We start from the raw sequence: 17,016 nt of genomic DNA, 5'->3' as shown, positions 1-17,016 counted from the left end.
AGCAGGCAAAAAGTCTTGTGGGAAAGGGCTGAGGGACCCATCTTACACTAAGAAGGTAAATTTTAACTCCATAAGATGGTTTCTGAATATCTGAGAGATTTTTCCATCACAGGAAAGGACAGAGGAGTGACTAAAAACGATACAGGAAACTTTCTCCACTGTCTGAAATACTGTACAATGTCTCAAGGCTTTCACGTTGCAATTTATGAAGCTGTACCTCCAGTGAAACCTACCATGTATTAGCAGTAGCTATTCAATGGTTGTATAAAGCTACACACATATCCTTGCCTTAGATGTAGCCACAGTCACTAGCTGCAATTCAATGGGCTATGAGTAAAGAGGAAAAAATCCCCAATATTCTAGCCAGAGATATTTCTTGAGTATGAACCTACTTTATCAATTAATATATTTAACATACAAATACTGGACTGTTTGCAGTCTCACAAATAACATAAGGGATTTAAATTTTGAAACTGCTTTGAATGATTTTTACCTGAAGCGTGCAGTATTTGAAAGCACGATCAAGCTGTGCCTTGCAGCAGACTATAGGCTAGTAACACTGAGAGGACAGACTGTTAAAATAAGCATCTACATAATTTTTCACAGTGCACAGTGCCACAACGCATCTGCTTAAAAACAAATATATGTTTGCAGTGAAACATTTCAACAAATCACAGAACTCAGCAGCAAAGTAGTTAAACATTTATGATTTGATTTTATCTCAGCTTGGAATGTCGCTGGAGTGTCCCACTTCTAACAACTGTTTGCTAAGTTAAGGCTTTAGTGTTTACACAGTGCTGAATGAAGCAGCCTGGTCACCAGATGTGTATGCGTCCTTAGACTAGAGCTTTCAATCAGATCACGGTTCTAATGGTCCCTGCTCCAACCTTCTTCCTCAGGACATCCACCAGCCTTTCCAACCTGAGAGGGGGCAGGGGAGAAGGAGAGGAGAGAAAAAAAAAAGGAAGCTAACGTTAGGAATGTTCTGAAAGAGACAGTGTTTGCACTGAATCGCGCTGTCCTGGTGGTGGTCATGCCCAGGAACAAAGCACCACTGTAAGAGACAGACATTAAGGGAAAATGCAGACAACTTATGGAAAACTTTTTAACCTACAACCCAAACCATTTGCAGTCAGTGATATATATATCAACTCACTTTTCTTTTGTAGTATATGTGGTATCTGAGGTCCGCATAAGGCATTAACACAAAACCCTGTGCAGCAATCCTGTGCCACATCTACACTCTGGTGTAAGCAGGACATTAAACTCTTGCAATTTTTAAAATATGGGTGGTCTAAGGCTCTGTTAAATGTAACATTTAGCTGTTGTTTCCCTTTAAAAAATACCCTCCCCGTTATCCAACAGATACTTTTATTGTCCAGTTTATAAATTTATGCCTAAAACTCCACGTGTTCTATGTCAAAAACTTTTTCAAGATACTCAACAAGCTGAGTTTCCGAGGATGTGGATGATGATATTTTGAAGGTAGCGTGTATGACTACTATGTTGGCACAACTACAGAAAAATTAACAGCCTAAATAAGTAGGAGAGAGAGCTGCCTAATCCTCTCTTAGTTTTAAAGCCCAGGCTATAAGCATGTCCAGCATCTCACTGGCTTAATTTGTTCTTTCCTTTTGTTATAGTATATAGGCAAATGCAAAGGCCTAAATTTGTTCAGGGTTTTCCATCTGCACACATTTATCTTCAGCACTCTACTAACTGTGCATTCAGGCTGTTTCTTCAATTTAAGCGTATTTTATTGAGTCCCTCAATGGAAACTCTCCCACAAATAAACTAACTATATAAAGGCACACACTGTGAGTAACAGAACACTTTCAGAGCCATATTCACCATTTTATACACACTGCTTCCATAATGCATGAAAACAGTTGCAGGTGCAAACAGCTGGATTCACTGTTGCAAAGTCGACTATTTTTTTCTTGTCTGAAAAGACGGTTATTTTTCTTTTTGTTACATTATACATGAGAAATGTAGATAGGAAATAAAAATAACACAGCTTTATCAAAACTGTAAAATTCATTTTATCTCATAGATGCATTAATAACTTCAGTGCAGGAAAACTAGTTAACACGTCTTGGATTTATTGTCACAAGTCATGACTAATGCACACGGTACGTATTGAAACATTCTTGTTTTCCAGGAACCACCAAGCACCATGAAGCTACACCTTTCATTGTACTTACCAGGTGACTTAATTCCTGAAATGAGATTAAGAATTCACCACCCTAATGTAATTATCAGACACCACGAGAGGTATGTGGAAAGTCCAGCTACTTCTATCTGTTCCATAGGGATTCAAAAGGAGTGAAAGCACATGTGAAAAACTACTGCTTAAATATTCCTCTCCATTTTTTCCATGTATTGCTTTTTCTTTTTAGCTGACTAGTGCATTTTTCCTGTTTTTGTAACATACACCTACTGCATTTCTTTGTCTTTATAGAGGAAGCACCCAGAGAGTCATAACACAGTGCAGTCCATGAAAGTATAAAGTCAGGGCTCTCACAAGTTATTTCCTCCTGAAAATTTTCTCACAGTGAATAAATCAATGTTTTCTGGGTTTTGAATTGGTTCTTGGTAGATCATAGTTTTCTTCTCTTACTGAGAAGTTTCCCTGTGAAATCAATTGTCAGTCCAGGTGCAACTTTAGAAAGCAATGGCAGATCTGTCCTCACTTTTAGCAGTACCGCAACTTTCTTAGCCACTTTACCTATCACTGTAGGTCTCTTTCTCCCTCACACTAGCGCCCTCTCTAATGTGCTTGAGAGACATAAAGCACAGGATAAACATTACAAACTGTCTGGACAAACAGAGGTTTAGGCTGCAAATTGTTTTCTGGGAGACAGCAGGAAAATAGTAAAATCTGAGATCATGGCTTATTTAAATCACTGTTCAGTGAAAAAGGAATTCTGTGTGTCTTATATAAGTGAGGGAAAACCAACTTCAGTAACTGAGGTTTCATTTGGGGAGACACAGGTTGGAGGTCACTGCTTACACACTGCCCTGCATTTGGGCTTAGATGTGCACCACTCTGTGACGAAGCAATGACACTGCACACTAAGGCAGACAAGTTAGCGAAGAGCTGCCCATGTTTGAAGAGAAATACCACTGGGATGAAAGTAGCTGTCTTCTGTTTAACCTTGAAACTGTCAAGCTTCATTGAAAATAACGAGGCTTAACAATTATAACTTCTGCTTTTCAAATGAATGATGACTGAAATAATCAAAAAGAGGTATCCCGCACCAAATACAAACCATGCAGGGGTTATTTGTCTTTCGTTTCAGTCATATGTGGATTTGCAAATTTATTTATTCTTTATTAGAAGAAAGAAAAAAACAAGGCTGCAGGGGATTAAGAGACCATATCTTTGAAAGAGATTTAAACAATAATGCAAAAGAGAAACTGTAACAGCTATTTATAAGATAAAATAACGGAGGGCAAAATTCACCCCTACACAGACACAAGACCCAATATACCAATGAAATCCCACTTAAGCCTACAAAATAATGCTATGGGCTGAATCAGTGGTTAATAACTCTTGATACAGGCCTCAGGGGGCTTTTCGGAAAGATAATCCTGGACTCTTTGTTCACTAAGGGCCCAACTCTGCCACCCTGACTCATACTAAGCAACGTTTTTCTCTGTGAGTAATAAAAGGCAGCTAACAAGCCCATTTGTGTCAATGAGGTACTACCTGCCAGGGCTGAGGGTGGCAAATTTGCCCCTTGTCGATAATATTCTATGCCCAGCCCCATAAGATACTGCAGGCAGCTCCTTTTAGAGGCTACACATTTTAATCTGCAGTAAACTGAAGGAACAGTCTTATACTTCAAGAAAAAAGGTAACTAAAATCTAAACAGATGAATAGGAAGTGCTGGGAACTACCCTATAAGTCTCAGTGTTTTTAGAGTTTTATTCAAAATACAGAAGACCCGAAGAAAGCAACTTCTATTACTTTGCACGACCATGATGTATCTGCCAGTATAATCTCACCATATTTTACTTGACTGAAAGCAATACTGACTATGTTTGACCATTTACTAAGACACAGATTTAACAAACGACATTTGCCTTTTTGCTTGTGAAGTAAACAGCCCTCATAGTATAAATGAAATGCACAATATGACACTACGTTCTCCTGAGATGTAAGTGTGGATGCTCAGTGAATTTGCACCTCATGAAGCAATCAGTCATTTAAGAAGAAAGTATTTCAGCTTGCATTTTAGGTCAGACAGAAGAATGATATGGTAGGCAACTCAGTAGCAGCGCTGACAGTCCAAATATGCATGGACAGGCAGACACGTTTAGGGATGTTCAATAAAGCCTCTTAAGACCTCATTCCTCATTCTCACAGATTTCAATTCCTCACATTGGAGATTTTTGAGAATCCCAGTAGGTGACCTCTGCTGCTTCTTGGTACTTAAATAAAACTTGCCCCTTAACAAATAAATTCTCTCAGCAAATGGCATTTCAGCATTCTCTACATGATTACTGTATGTGTTCAAGGAAAATGAGCACAAAATGGCACATCAAATACAGGAACAAATTATATATTCAGATGAATAGGTACATATTTGGTGTTATTTATACTGACTTGCAAATATCCAAATTAAAAAAGTGCTGTTTTTCAGAATAGATAGAACTTGTGTCCATGAAAAGCACACAGATGAGAGCTAGAAACATTCTTCATCTACACTACCTACTTCTTAAAAGGTCATCTTAGAACTTCTGTGAAATGGAAAAACAAAAAACCCCTCACAAATTAGGAAAGGGACACCTAGTCCATCATTATTTTTAAGTTAGAAAAAGACACATGATTGTGAAGATTCTTGAACAGCAGTGGCTTCACACTTCCTCAGTACAAATTTAGAATTGATCAGGTGAATCTGTGTTTTAGCAAAAAGTTAAAAAGATTTCCTTGAGGGGCTTGCTGTTATGATTTTACCAGTTCAAATATGTACTTTTAAAAGAGTTGCTAAGCTTTAAGAAGGCCCTCATCTTCAGAGGAATGCTACTTGAACGAGAATGTTGCTAGGTGTGTCTTCCCTAAGAAAAATTCTCAACCATTCTCAATTCCTATTCCAGTCATTTCAAATTTTGTTTTCTTATTAGCTGTGCACACATCAAACAAAATGCCTATATGGAGCGTACGTTGTTATACAGAGTGTTCTTATATGGCTTCCTAACTGTCTGACAATCTGCTTTGATTTTTTAAAGTCTTACAAAGCTTTACTCCCCTTGAGTGTAAATAATTTCAGTTTTAGAATAAGTCTCCATAAAGCAGACTTAAAATTCTTATTCACAGAGCAGTTTGTTCCAGAGCCCAGAAGCCGGATGTATAACTGCAAAAATGTTATGTACTGGTGCTGACTCTTACATGCATTTTTGGCTTGCTCTCCTCTTTCAAGTATTCTGCCGAAGACGTCTAGCTCTGAAGTGTAGCTTGGGATCAATAAAAACTCTGTAACCACAACAGTACATTATCCCATGCTGGTCCATCTCTAGGCAAAAGAACTCACCCCAAAGGAGATCAATGGCTTTTATCTGCAAGTTCTGAATATGACAGCTATACAGTCACAGAGTAGTCTTTCAGGGCATCATACACCAGAAATAGCCGATATAGATACACAATTGAAAGCAAAGGCCATCCTTAAGTAGTCTATGTCTTAATCTGCAAAGCAATATATAGACTAGCTGAAAACAATAGCTTCTACCTGCAGACGGAGGAGTTAAGTGATAAAACCAAAACCCTCCTAGATTTTGAAATGCTATATAAAGGCTTATAAACCTAAACTATAACCCTTGGTTATCTTTCCAGTAGATAAGATTAGGCTCAGGCAATGAAGATGGCCTTACTTGCGTGATTTCTGGCTTCTTGTGGAATGTGTTTTGCTAACACTAATTCCCTTTAGAAACCAAGCATTTGAAAATATATTAGGCAAATAAAATGCATCGGACAAAAGCATTACAAGCGGTTCAGCAGTAGAGCTCAGTGAATGACTGATTGTTCACTGAGTGGTCATGCAAAGAAATTCATTTAATTTCACCTCTGAATAAAAAAAATCTTTTTCTTTCCTTTTCCTTTCCGTCAGTCTTCCCCTTGAATATATTTCATCAAATCCTAAATGGAGTATTCATTTTGAGTCATATTCTGCAAAAGTCAAGGAAATAAATGACAGAGAAGAGAGGCTGCTGTGATACTAGTCTCACTCAGAAACCAGTCACTTGGATAGAACAATTTACTCAAGAGGCTGGAGGAAATTGGTTCAGCTCTATTATCTGTATGGGGGAACTGGACTCCAGCTGCTTCCCTCTCAAGGGAGCAGCACTGTGTTAACACCGGCTGCTGGGGTGGCTTGTTATCAGTTTCAAATGCCGAGGATGCTCTGACTGAATAAAATGCTTAAATATTCACTGGATCAAAGCCTAGAATGTAAGGGTATGACCTCACAGTGAGTGGCCTATCTACCACACTACAGAGGCATCGTCCTCTTACCTCTGGGTGATTCAGTGAATCTTTAATTATTCTTATTCTTCAACTCAGGTGTTACTTTTTCCATCTCAGAAGTCTGTATTCTGAACAATAATTTTTGATCAACCTACTAAAAAACATTGCTGGTTCCATTTAATGGTCATACACTAGTCTGTAACAACTCCTTCACAAATCATCATAGCGGTAAAGACTACATACGGTTCAAATGCACTTGGCTGCCTCTCGTCGCTCAAAAAAGTTCCCTCTGCATCTTTTGGATAAGGGCCTGGGTGTCATTCTAAATGACACATTGGAGTTCAGCAGTGCTTTTGAACCTAACACAGGAATTACTGAGTAAAATTCAGTGCCCTGTGTTAGACAGGTGGCTGGACTGACCAGTATTAACGGTCCTTTCCGGTCTTAAAACACAAGTCTTAGAGACGGACTCAGCAGCACCAGTGAGCTCTAAACTGTGCTAGACCACAGTGCTGAATCTAATCACTCCACACATTGCCATCAATTCCTGCCTGCCCAGCACTGTTTATAATGTCACTCCAAAAAGTATGTTTCATTAAACTTACAAGCCTTAAATTTGGCAGGGAAAACCATTCTGCCTCTGAAAAGCACTGCCACAAAACAAGCATTCCTATTAAATCCCTTTCAGCGTCTTCTCAACCCAAAAGAGTAAGTCTGTATATGATTAAATGTAGGAGTAAATACAGCCAGTTGGGCTCCTGACAGCAGACAAATTTCAAAATAAACCTGGCCTTGGCTAAAATATTAAACCTTTATCCGTGGTCCACAATAACTAATTTTGTCAAATTGTTTGCTCTCTACCTTCTGTTTGGAAGATTATGAGGTAGCCCAGCATTACTATTCACCTTGTACCATCACTAGGCAGCAGGAAAAGTGAGTGGTAAACACAGTTGGTCTATTTTGACAGCATTTACCCTACTTTGCATTGATATAGATCCTGTACACAGTACTGGATAACACAGAACCAGGACTTCTCATCTATGCTGGATTTAATGCCACCTCATGAAACGTACTGCTCCTTTGCTTTCAAATGGTTTCTAAGGACAGCACATATTGATTACGAAAAATAAATGAGCTTGTGAGAAAGAAAAATAAACCATGAAACCACTATGCTATAACCTCATCTGTGTTTCACTAAATTGAGAACTAAATGCTTTACATTTAGACCAGGCAGGCACTCTTACTATCGGATGGACCATTCATATGTGAGCATGTGACTGACATTAAAGGGTTAAAAAATTAACAAGAATGGAAGTAGAGGATATCTTGGCATATCATGGCCAAATGATACTGATCAGATTATTTAACCAGATCACAGAATTTCACCTAATTACTCCAGCCTGCATCTAACATCTTATATGCAAATTTTATGCATTTACTATTTCTATTTGTGCAAAAAACCCCTTTTATATACCTCCTTCTATAAGCATGAATTACCTTTAGCACTCACACTTACTGCTTCCACTCATTTAGGGTCACAGCTAGTCTGTTTCATAGGAGAAACATTGACATTGAAACCTACTCTTTACAGTGATAGCATTTCCACAAACTTCATGTGAATATTAATAGGCAAGGGTCTCCTGAATTTTCTTGCCAAACACTACTTGGAAGTCTCTGTCATTTGCTTAGAAAAAGCTAGCAGTTTTACCTTATGTTTATATATCTTCCCTACAGAAAGTATTCTGTCACAGTATTTACCGATTTGAAGAACGAAAAATATTTCTTCCTATTAACTAATGAACCCTAGACCTGCCCATTGATATTGATGTCTGGTATCATTAGAGCACCATGAATCATAGGTAAGCTTATTCTCTCTCTGAACTGTTACACATTTTCTTCTTGAGAGGGATATAAACTCTGAAAAGCAAATATTCTTTACTCTGAATGCTCACAACATGGAAGGATGGTCAGTATTTCTATGTAAAATGTCCAAAAAGCAGACATCAGATCTATTTTGCATTATGTACATTTTGCATGTGGCAAAACAGTGTGCAGAGAAGTGAAATGACTTACTGAAGCTCAACCAAACAAGAAAACTGAAAAAAACTCCCAAACATTTTTTCATGTTTAATTGTAAATATAAATAGTCTTGAGCTAAACGGGGTTCCTCATGCTCACTGAAAAGAAAAAAAAAAGTGTAAGCACAAACAACTGCAGAATTAGACCTAAAACTGTTGGATATAGATCCCACCTCTATGCTTTGGGCCATGTCAACTGGTAACAACTAGCCAGTTCTCTTATTCTATACCCAGCTGAGACCTATTTCAGGACATGGATAAAGAACCTAATTTTTAGAGGATTTAGGTTTTATCCTAAATCCCTTTTCAGGAATATTTAAAAATAATGTCAGAAATTGATATCTAAATCAAATATTATTTCAAATCTGCCCCAAACAGATGGTTAGATAGCATTCTTCATAAGATACTGGAGCAGCAGACTGATACCCATTCAAGGACCTGTAAAGAATGGGGTTACTAAGAGACTCTAAACTTCAAAAAATATCAGTCTGATACCATTGCGTGACACCTTTCTCAATGTTTCAAACAAGTCATCCTTGTAATGCCAGGTCTGAACCTCTTAGCTGCATATTCCAAGACAGTTCACCCCTTCTGGGCATGTTCTGGTTAAGTCTTGTTTACAAAGAGTTTGTAAATCACAAATACTGAGGTACTACTCAGACTGTTCCCAAATATATCCCATCAGGGCACAACTTTGGCAGACTCATCTTGAAATCTTCAACAGTAAAGAAAACATGAGATTTTTTCTTGATTTCACAAATATTTTACAAAACTTGATGCAGACTTGCTACCTCTAGACAGCTCCTATTCTTGTGATCAAGAGTAATCTGGAGCTTGTGGAAAGAAAATCCTTCCACTTTACATTAAAAATAATTGGTTTTAGTTAGGTTTGAGTTATTTCAACAGATTTTCTTTCCTAGCATAACTGATGGGATATCACCCAAGCTGGAACGTCTTCTATGATGTCACCGAGAGATCAAGTAACAACAGAAATGGATATGGATGTAAGAGCAAAGCATTTAATTAAGCTCCCACTTGTGGCAAGTCCTTTGTGACAGGCTCAGGGACATGAACTCCCTACTCTTCTGGTGTGATCCAATGGTGCCTACAGACTTCTTTTGGTTTCAGGGTGACTTACACTCACTTAGTCATACTTCTGAAAAGTATTTCTAGAAAAAAATAAGAGGAGCCTTCCTTCAGTCATGGACTAACAACAACAACAAAAATCCTTGGGTGGAACCTTTTTTCCTCCTCTTAATGTTTGCAATATAATATAGATAGATGTTATCAGCATGAAACTTGTCTGTTATGATGATGTTACAACAGGGTCCTCTATGCAAGGATGACACCAGAAAAGATGTCTAAGTGCTCATTAAACTATCAGTTGAGACTTGGCATCACAGATCAAAGTATCCTCTACCTGTGGTAGTGTTCCTTAAAACACTTCATGGGCTTTTTACTAAGTTTTCAGTCATTTAAGGCCATTAAGGTAAAAAGAAGCCTCCATGATTCTAAGCTTCAGTAACCTTTCTCCAGTAGCTGGTAGACAGACTGTCTCCAACAGTCTTCTGTACCCTTCTAGCAGGATAATTCACTTGAGTTTTTTTTTTTTTTTCATTGGCTTTCTGGGCCTATTTAGCTCCATGTTCTTGTCATCAGACTGGAAATGAGCTTCCCCTCCTGCTCTTTGGAGATGAATGAATTCCAGAACAGGGTTGACACAGGAGAAAAGCCATGGGCCTTCAGCTCATTTTGCAGACAGCTTTAATTCCTCTGAACTAGTGAGCTTGCAGACTCAGACCTTGGTGGCAATTCTGCCTGATAGTGACATGAATGGGACTGATTGTAGGAAGAAAAGCTTTTAATATCTGCTGATGAACACTTAAAAATTTGGCTTTATATCAAGATTCAATAAATTATTCAAAGCACAGAGTAAAATGTTTTATCCTTGTTTAAATTTATAGATCTGTGAAACGTCTTTTGTGTTGAGTTCACCTCTTCGGATGCACCTTTTACCAGATGCAGGTGTTCATCTGTTACATCTTTCTAACAGTTTATAAGATTATCTTATAAAATAAAACACTGAGGTGATAGAGGTGGATATATTAAAAGACACAGAATAAAATGCTAAATATAGTTATTTTATTACACAGCTCTCCAACACCTGCAATTTGTTTCACCCAAAGGCTGAATTCTGATACTTTCTATGGCTAAAAATTCTACAACCTACCATGATAAAATTTGGTTCTAAATATTTACACCTTCCAACAACTCAGTGTTTCAATCTATATCCTTATATCCACATCACATACAGCAAAAATGTAGAATGGGAAAGCCAAGCTACTTAGTAATAGAAGAGTGCCAATGATGGCATAAAAGCTGTTGTTAGCTCTCATACCAATAAACACAATTGATGATGCCTTTCTACAAAATATTGCTAAAAAAAAGCCTTACGAAAAATCTGTATATTAATTAATGATGCAGTATTAGATTAGAAACATAAACTGTACTCTTTTCCTTGGAGAACTAGCCCTTGGTTTAGTAAAGGTTTTTTAAGCAAGAAAAAATTTAAATGTTAAAGTTTGCTTAAAATTAAACAACTTGGTGGGCTAGCCAGTTATTTCTATTTGTTGCTGTAAAGAACTGTTCCAGCGATTCTTTAAAAGATATGTAATTCAGAAGCTTCAGAAAGTCTGAGGTTTCTTGTTGAGCTTCTGCATATACATTTACAGTAGTCAATCTTTTGCATATGTTAAGAAACAGTATGAGTATTAACAGAAAGAACCGCAAATTTATTTTTATTCCTTCAGCCAAGCCACAAATAAATGACTTTTGCAAACAAATCAAATACTATTTAGTAACGGCAATGTACATGCCATGGACTTATTTTATTTGGATATAAAATATTAAAGTAAATGATTATTTGCTGTGACATTCATTTTATCATCTTGGAAAAAAACCCAAAATCTGAGAAAAATGTTTTCTTGCTGTTCTTCAAGGAGCACTCAATCTGCAAATCTTTGCTTTTCAAAGTTATTTAATAATTTGTCATAGAACAGTTAACTATAAGCTTACAAATACTCTGCCAGCAAGCTTCTTCCTATTGGGCAAACAACTTCAAAATCTAATTTGTTTGTGTTATTGGTCTTACTAAATATTAGTCTTTCTAAGTCTGGTTTACACCATTCATGTTAACTATGCCAACACTCTGATTTTGTTCTGAAGTATTCCACAACAAGTTGATATTATACAATACAAGCCCAAGAGCTAGCTGATCCAGTTTACTGAGTATACTTAGTGTATTTTGCTACTGATAAATCAATAAAACCATGTTGTAATCTACAAACTTCCATTTCTGTGAAGCAGCTATAAGCAAACTGTAAATGAACACACAGGTCAAAAACTGGGATGCTGAGATTATGTTGACTCTGAAAACATTTGACTTTCATAGAATACATTTTAGTGTTTGACAGAATGAAGTTTCAGCACTGCTTATATTTTCGTGAAAGACTGAGAAGATAAATATTCAAATGATGATAAATATTTGTGTTTATATTGTAACTACACATACTTTAAGAAAACAATATCTGCACTGCAATCCACAATTTATTGAGGTTAAGCAAATGTAAACCATAACTACACAAAGAAAATAAATACTTCACTTAGACTGTAGGCTCAGTTTTGCATTCTTCATCCGTGTGAAACTCCCTGCAGCCAGTGGGTATCTTGGGTGCGCAAAGAATGCAGGAAGCCCTTATCCTTCATTCCCTTTGGTTAGATTTTTTTGTCTTAATTCTCTTAAGTATGCCACTGAGCATAATACTGGCATTGATGATAAACTGTCAGGTGCTAAAGTTCTCACTATAATTTACGATATCCAAAATATCCATGAGAACGATACCTCATAATCTGCTCTGGCAATATCACACACTATAACTATATGAGACTTTCGGTACTGATACGACAAACTGCTCTGTTAAGGGCCATTGCCAAATGAAAACAAGATGTCGAAAGATATTATGAATCACTAGCACTACAAAGGGTCTCAGCAGCAAAAATTCTGAACATCATCAAATCTGTCTTTCAGGACTCTGGTATTAGGAATGGGACCTGCACATGTGTGCCCCACACTGGTGCACTCCTCCTCCAGAATGCACAGAGAGCACGGCAACACCTTGGGATCTGATTCGCAGCAAGCAGTTTAAGGAGAAGATTGTTCCTAAACTAGCCAAATAGGTATTTTTGTTCTTTTTTTTCCCCACAAATCTCAAGACCTCAGTTTAAATGTCTTGCTCCAAGCTGTCCAGAGGTCCTCAAGCCACCCTTCTCTAAAACTAACCTGAGGTTACTTGATTCTTTTCAGCTGACAAAGATGATAACAGCAGTGCTTCCACTACTCCTTTTAAAAAACAAGCATAAAAATTATACTGACTATCAGAAAAAGCATTTAGCCACGCTAAGGAAAACTTGTTTTTAACCCACATCTGCCACTTCTCAGGACAGCTGTACATGCCAGGGCTGATGAGTCTTCTCTACTTCTCTTTCTGAAGATAAGAGTTTCTACAGAAGAAACATCTGAAGTGTTATTAGATCTGAAGGCATGATTTTGTGGGTGGTGATCTAGGGTGCTCACCTGGAAAACAGGTTTTCTGATACTGGCTCTGTATTTATGTTCAATAGGCATCAGATAAAACTAAGAAAATGCCACAAAGGAAAGTATCAGAATCAGATCTTGCTCCTCAGAGACGAGTAGCCTACTCTCTGCTCTCTGATCGGAGAAACTTGAATTATTTTCTGATATGCGGTCCTATTTAAAGTACAGGAATAGAAAGCATCCAGACCTAACCCATGTGGTGAAAAGACCCCTTGAGATACAGGAGATCTGAACTAAGATCTTCTCAGATGGAGGAAACTCAGCTCCATTCCGTCACATCCTGGAGAAGCACTCCTGCTTCCAAACAACCGCTTAGAAAACTGGGGTAGAAGGACCTAGGTGCCAAGGAAACTTTTGAAAATTAATGTCTGTGGTCATGCTGCACTGAGTGGATATTGGTGCAATTGGTATGCATCACTCTGGTTCAGCATGTGTTTCGCCATTTAGGTCTCCAAGAAATCCAGGCAGAAAAGATAAAAAGTTGATTATTTTGTATTTTTTCAGTCAGAATTTTTCTGCTCATGCGAACCCAAGCTTTCTCTTCTTTGGGCTAGAGAGCTACCAGTGTTTGTCGCACTAAGTTACCAAGCGCTTCCTCCATTATAGCCTGCAAATTTTACCTGGACTGTAACACTGACTGCACAATTCAGAAACTAGTAAGTGTCATCCACTAAAGATAATATAATCCAATGTGGAAAATACATTTCATTACAGCTTTGCAAAAGAGATATATTTCCTTTTGCACAGAATGAGTAATAAGTTAGCCTTATCAGGGGAAAAAATATCTGCCTAGTGATAGAGAAATGCAGTATACCTACAGTAGTCCAGAGGATATACCACAAGTGACTGAATTCATTCAGCTCACCTTATATTTGAATACTGGTTCAATATTTTATTTCCTCCAGACCCATAAAACTGATTTCACTCTGTATGTTGAATTTCTCTGAGGTGGCACATAACCTCACTGGCTTACTCAGTTCTTTTATTACAGTAAACAGGTATCTCTACAACACTTCTTAATTAATCATTTCATTATGCATATTAGTGCAGTCTGAGGGGAATTTTTCTGACAGGAGTCATTGGCATTGGCACAGAATTCCAAGTACTTAAATAAATTCTGACCCTTCTCTGTACTGCTTTTGATTAGATCACGCATCTTAATTCCTCACTAAATTCCTGAAGCAGGCTACTTCCAAGCCTGTTTTCCCTAGATCAAACAAATTCACACTGCCTGTTATTGCTAACCTGGTGAACAGCAATATATTCACATATGATATGATGTGATTGCTACTAGATTTTGTGTTTCATTCTTTCTCATGTTCCTATTCATATCTTGCATGCCAAAGAAACTTTGCATCAGCTCTGCTGCACTCTGCAGAATTCTTCAAGGTATGCAGTAGTTTTGTGTGTCTGGGAACCTTCCATCTGGCTAGTCTGGCTTTCCTAAACACCATAAAACCCCACCTGTGGAGACTGTGTATCTGTTATGGGCCCCGTGGAGGTTATAATCTGCTTTTAATTGTTGTATGAGGCAGTCAGCATATCAGTCCTCATCAAGCAGTTTTTCCATGTTGAATCTCCCTTAATAACTTTTGATCCAGTTCTGAAAGTCCAGAACTATTGCTAATTTTCATCGGTATCTTAGACTGCTACAAGAGTTTTCTTCCTCAAGTCCCCATTTCCTTCCATACAAACCTTATAACTATTGATTTCTGTGGCTTGCTATAGCAAGTAAAAGATTCTTAGTACTTTGCCCTCACTTGCTCCTCTTTTGAATGTACCTACCAGCATCTACTTCTCAGTAAACTACAGGTCATATCCTTAACTGGGACAAATGAATGCAAGTCAGTGAGACTGAGCTAAGCCAGTTGGCTATAACTAGGAAATTAGCTCTACATCTACTTCTTCAACAAGTCACTAGAACTTACTTTACATTTAAAGATGCCAGCAATTATATTATTCCCTAAATGATATTAAAAGATTAACAACTATAAAATCTCAGCAGAACTTCGCAGCAGCAAGCAGCACAGTGGTTTTCATTAGAAGCAAAATCACTTTTGACATCTGCTAAATTATTTACCAACACAAACCAGTGAAACTATTAATATCTATGAAGCTGCACTCCTAGCCTCCAACAGTTAATGTGTTGATCTGACATTCACCTGAATATAGTTTTGTAAGCACAAAAAAAGCAGTCTAGCTTTTATAGGGAAGTCTGAGCACCTAAATATAAAACCTTAATAAAGACAGACATTAAATTGTATTTATAGTTCTGAAATATGAAAATTAAAGAAATATATCTCTAAAATTTTAAGTAAAGCCAGTCAAGTTATCTGACATTTGGTGGTTTCTCAAAACCAAATAGCTTTAAGTTCCAGTGAATGTAAAACTTGTTTCTTTTGTGCAGTACTTCTGCCTGCAATTTCTAATTAACTAGCTCCATTCTTATCTACAAGGAGTGACTGAAAGCATATAAGCATTCAACCCTATATGTGTAGGTATGATTTTAAAAGGGAGACAACTAGTTAACAGCATTTGTATGTGCATGTTGCAAAGACGCTCAGTTAGTATAATAATTCAGAAATCTTGCTTTTACCTTGTTCTCTCCATAGCTGCGCTGTACTGATTACAATCTGCACACTAAAGATATCATGTTTGCAGTTAAAAATTTCCAGAGATTTTAGACCTGTACATAAAGATACTTATTTCACTCTTTTCTGAGACACTGACCTGTATCCCCATTTAAAAATGAACACCACATCTTTATGTTATTAAATCTTTGTTTTGATCTATTAGTATGCACCAAAGTGCCATTTTATACAACCCCGCACTGAATAGGCAAGGCTGGAGGTAACCATCTGCAGCTTTAGAGTCTGCGTTTGAATTGATGAAAAGAGCTTTGTGTTTTCATTGCCAAGTTTGATTCTTCCAGTCATTAGACATTCCCCTCAGATCACATCAATGAAGCGGACTCTTACACCCATGTGTTAAATTCTCTTCTCCTCATGGTTTCCTTTGCCAGCTATACTCCAGAAAGGCTACTGGGTTTTAGCCACATTCTTCTCACAGCTGTGCTAAAAAAGAGCATCAGAGCGTTTTCCCAAAATCCATATGTGTATCTGGTCAGTCCCCTGTCGGAGGGTCACCTCACATTGTTGTGTGATTATTCAAATATTCATTCTTGTTCTTGAGCTGCAGTGCTCGGATCATTCTGGGAAAGATTAGATCCTCAGCCAGCACTGGAGAACGTCTTGGACATTGATGTGAAACACACACAGCTCCTGTACTCGAAAGGCAGATTAGCTTTAGTTGCAGAAGAGGTGAACTCTAACCAATTAATAAACACTTGCTCCTTATTTCTTTCCATTTTTGTATTCTTTTCAGCTGTGTCAAATGCTGGTAAAACCTGTTTATTTTGTTGTGTCATTGTTTGACTTATTTATCAGCATCAGCTAAGGAACAAAACTCCGTGAACAACTATGAAAGCAGAGAAAGCATGTTCAGAAATGCTGGAGGGAAATCCAGGACTACTCAAAAGAAGGTTGTGTTTCAGTAACAATGAAAGTTAGGTGGCCAAAAAAGATCACACCTTAAGAGATAAAGCAAATTTTTTAAGGATAGTATTTCTTTTATGAGAGATAGTAATTTCCTTTTATAAAACTATCTGCTTATTAAGAAGATTGCTTAGATTTCTTTTATATTCAATTCACTGATGTATTTTATTCAAATCTGTAACTGTCCTGACTTCCTCTTCAAATGGAAAAAAACGAAAATCAAAACAAAAAGGTGTCTTTAATGAACATTTAAGGACAAAGTAA

The 17,016-nt window shown here is 37.4% G+C and overlaps 1 protein-coding gene across 1 annotated transcript in view; it reads right to left on the bottom strand.

Moving 5' to 3' along the window:
- Nucleotides 1-236: 236 nt before the first annotated feature.
- The window catches only part of MIPOL1 (mirror-image polydactyly 1), a 159,906-nt gene continuing 143,126 nt past the window's right edge, over nt 237-17,016 (bottom strand). The window contains exon 11 of the mRNA XM_069858457.1: nt 237-921. Within this exon, the coding sequence (XP_069714558.1) occupies nt 855-921 (67 nt within the window). The 3' untranslated portion in view covers nt 237-854. The remainder of the gene's footprint in view (nt 922-17,016) is intronic.

This window comes from Phaenicophaeus curvirostris, chromosome 5 (assembly GCF_032191515.1).
Source record: "Phaenicophaeus curvirostris isolate KB17595 chromosome 5, BPBGC_Pcur_1.0, whole genome shotgun sequence".
Lineage (NCBI taxonomy): Eukaryota > Metazoa > Chordata > Aves > Cuculiformes > Cuculidae > Phaenicophaeus > Phaenicophaeus curvirostris.
Note: the sequence above shows the minus strand (reverse complement) of the source record. Positions and strands in the feature narration are given on the sequence as shown.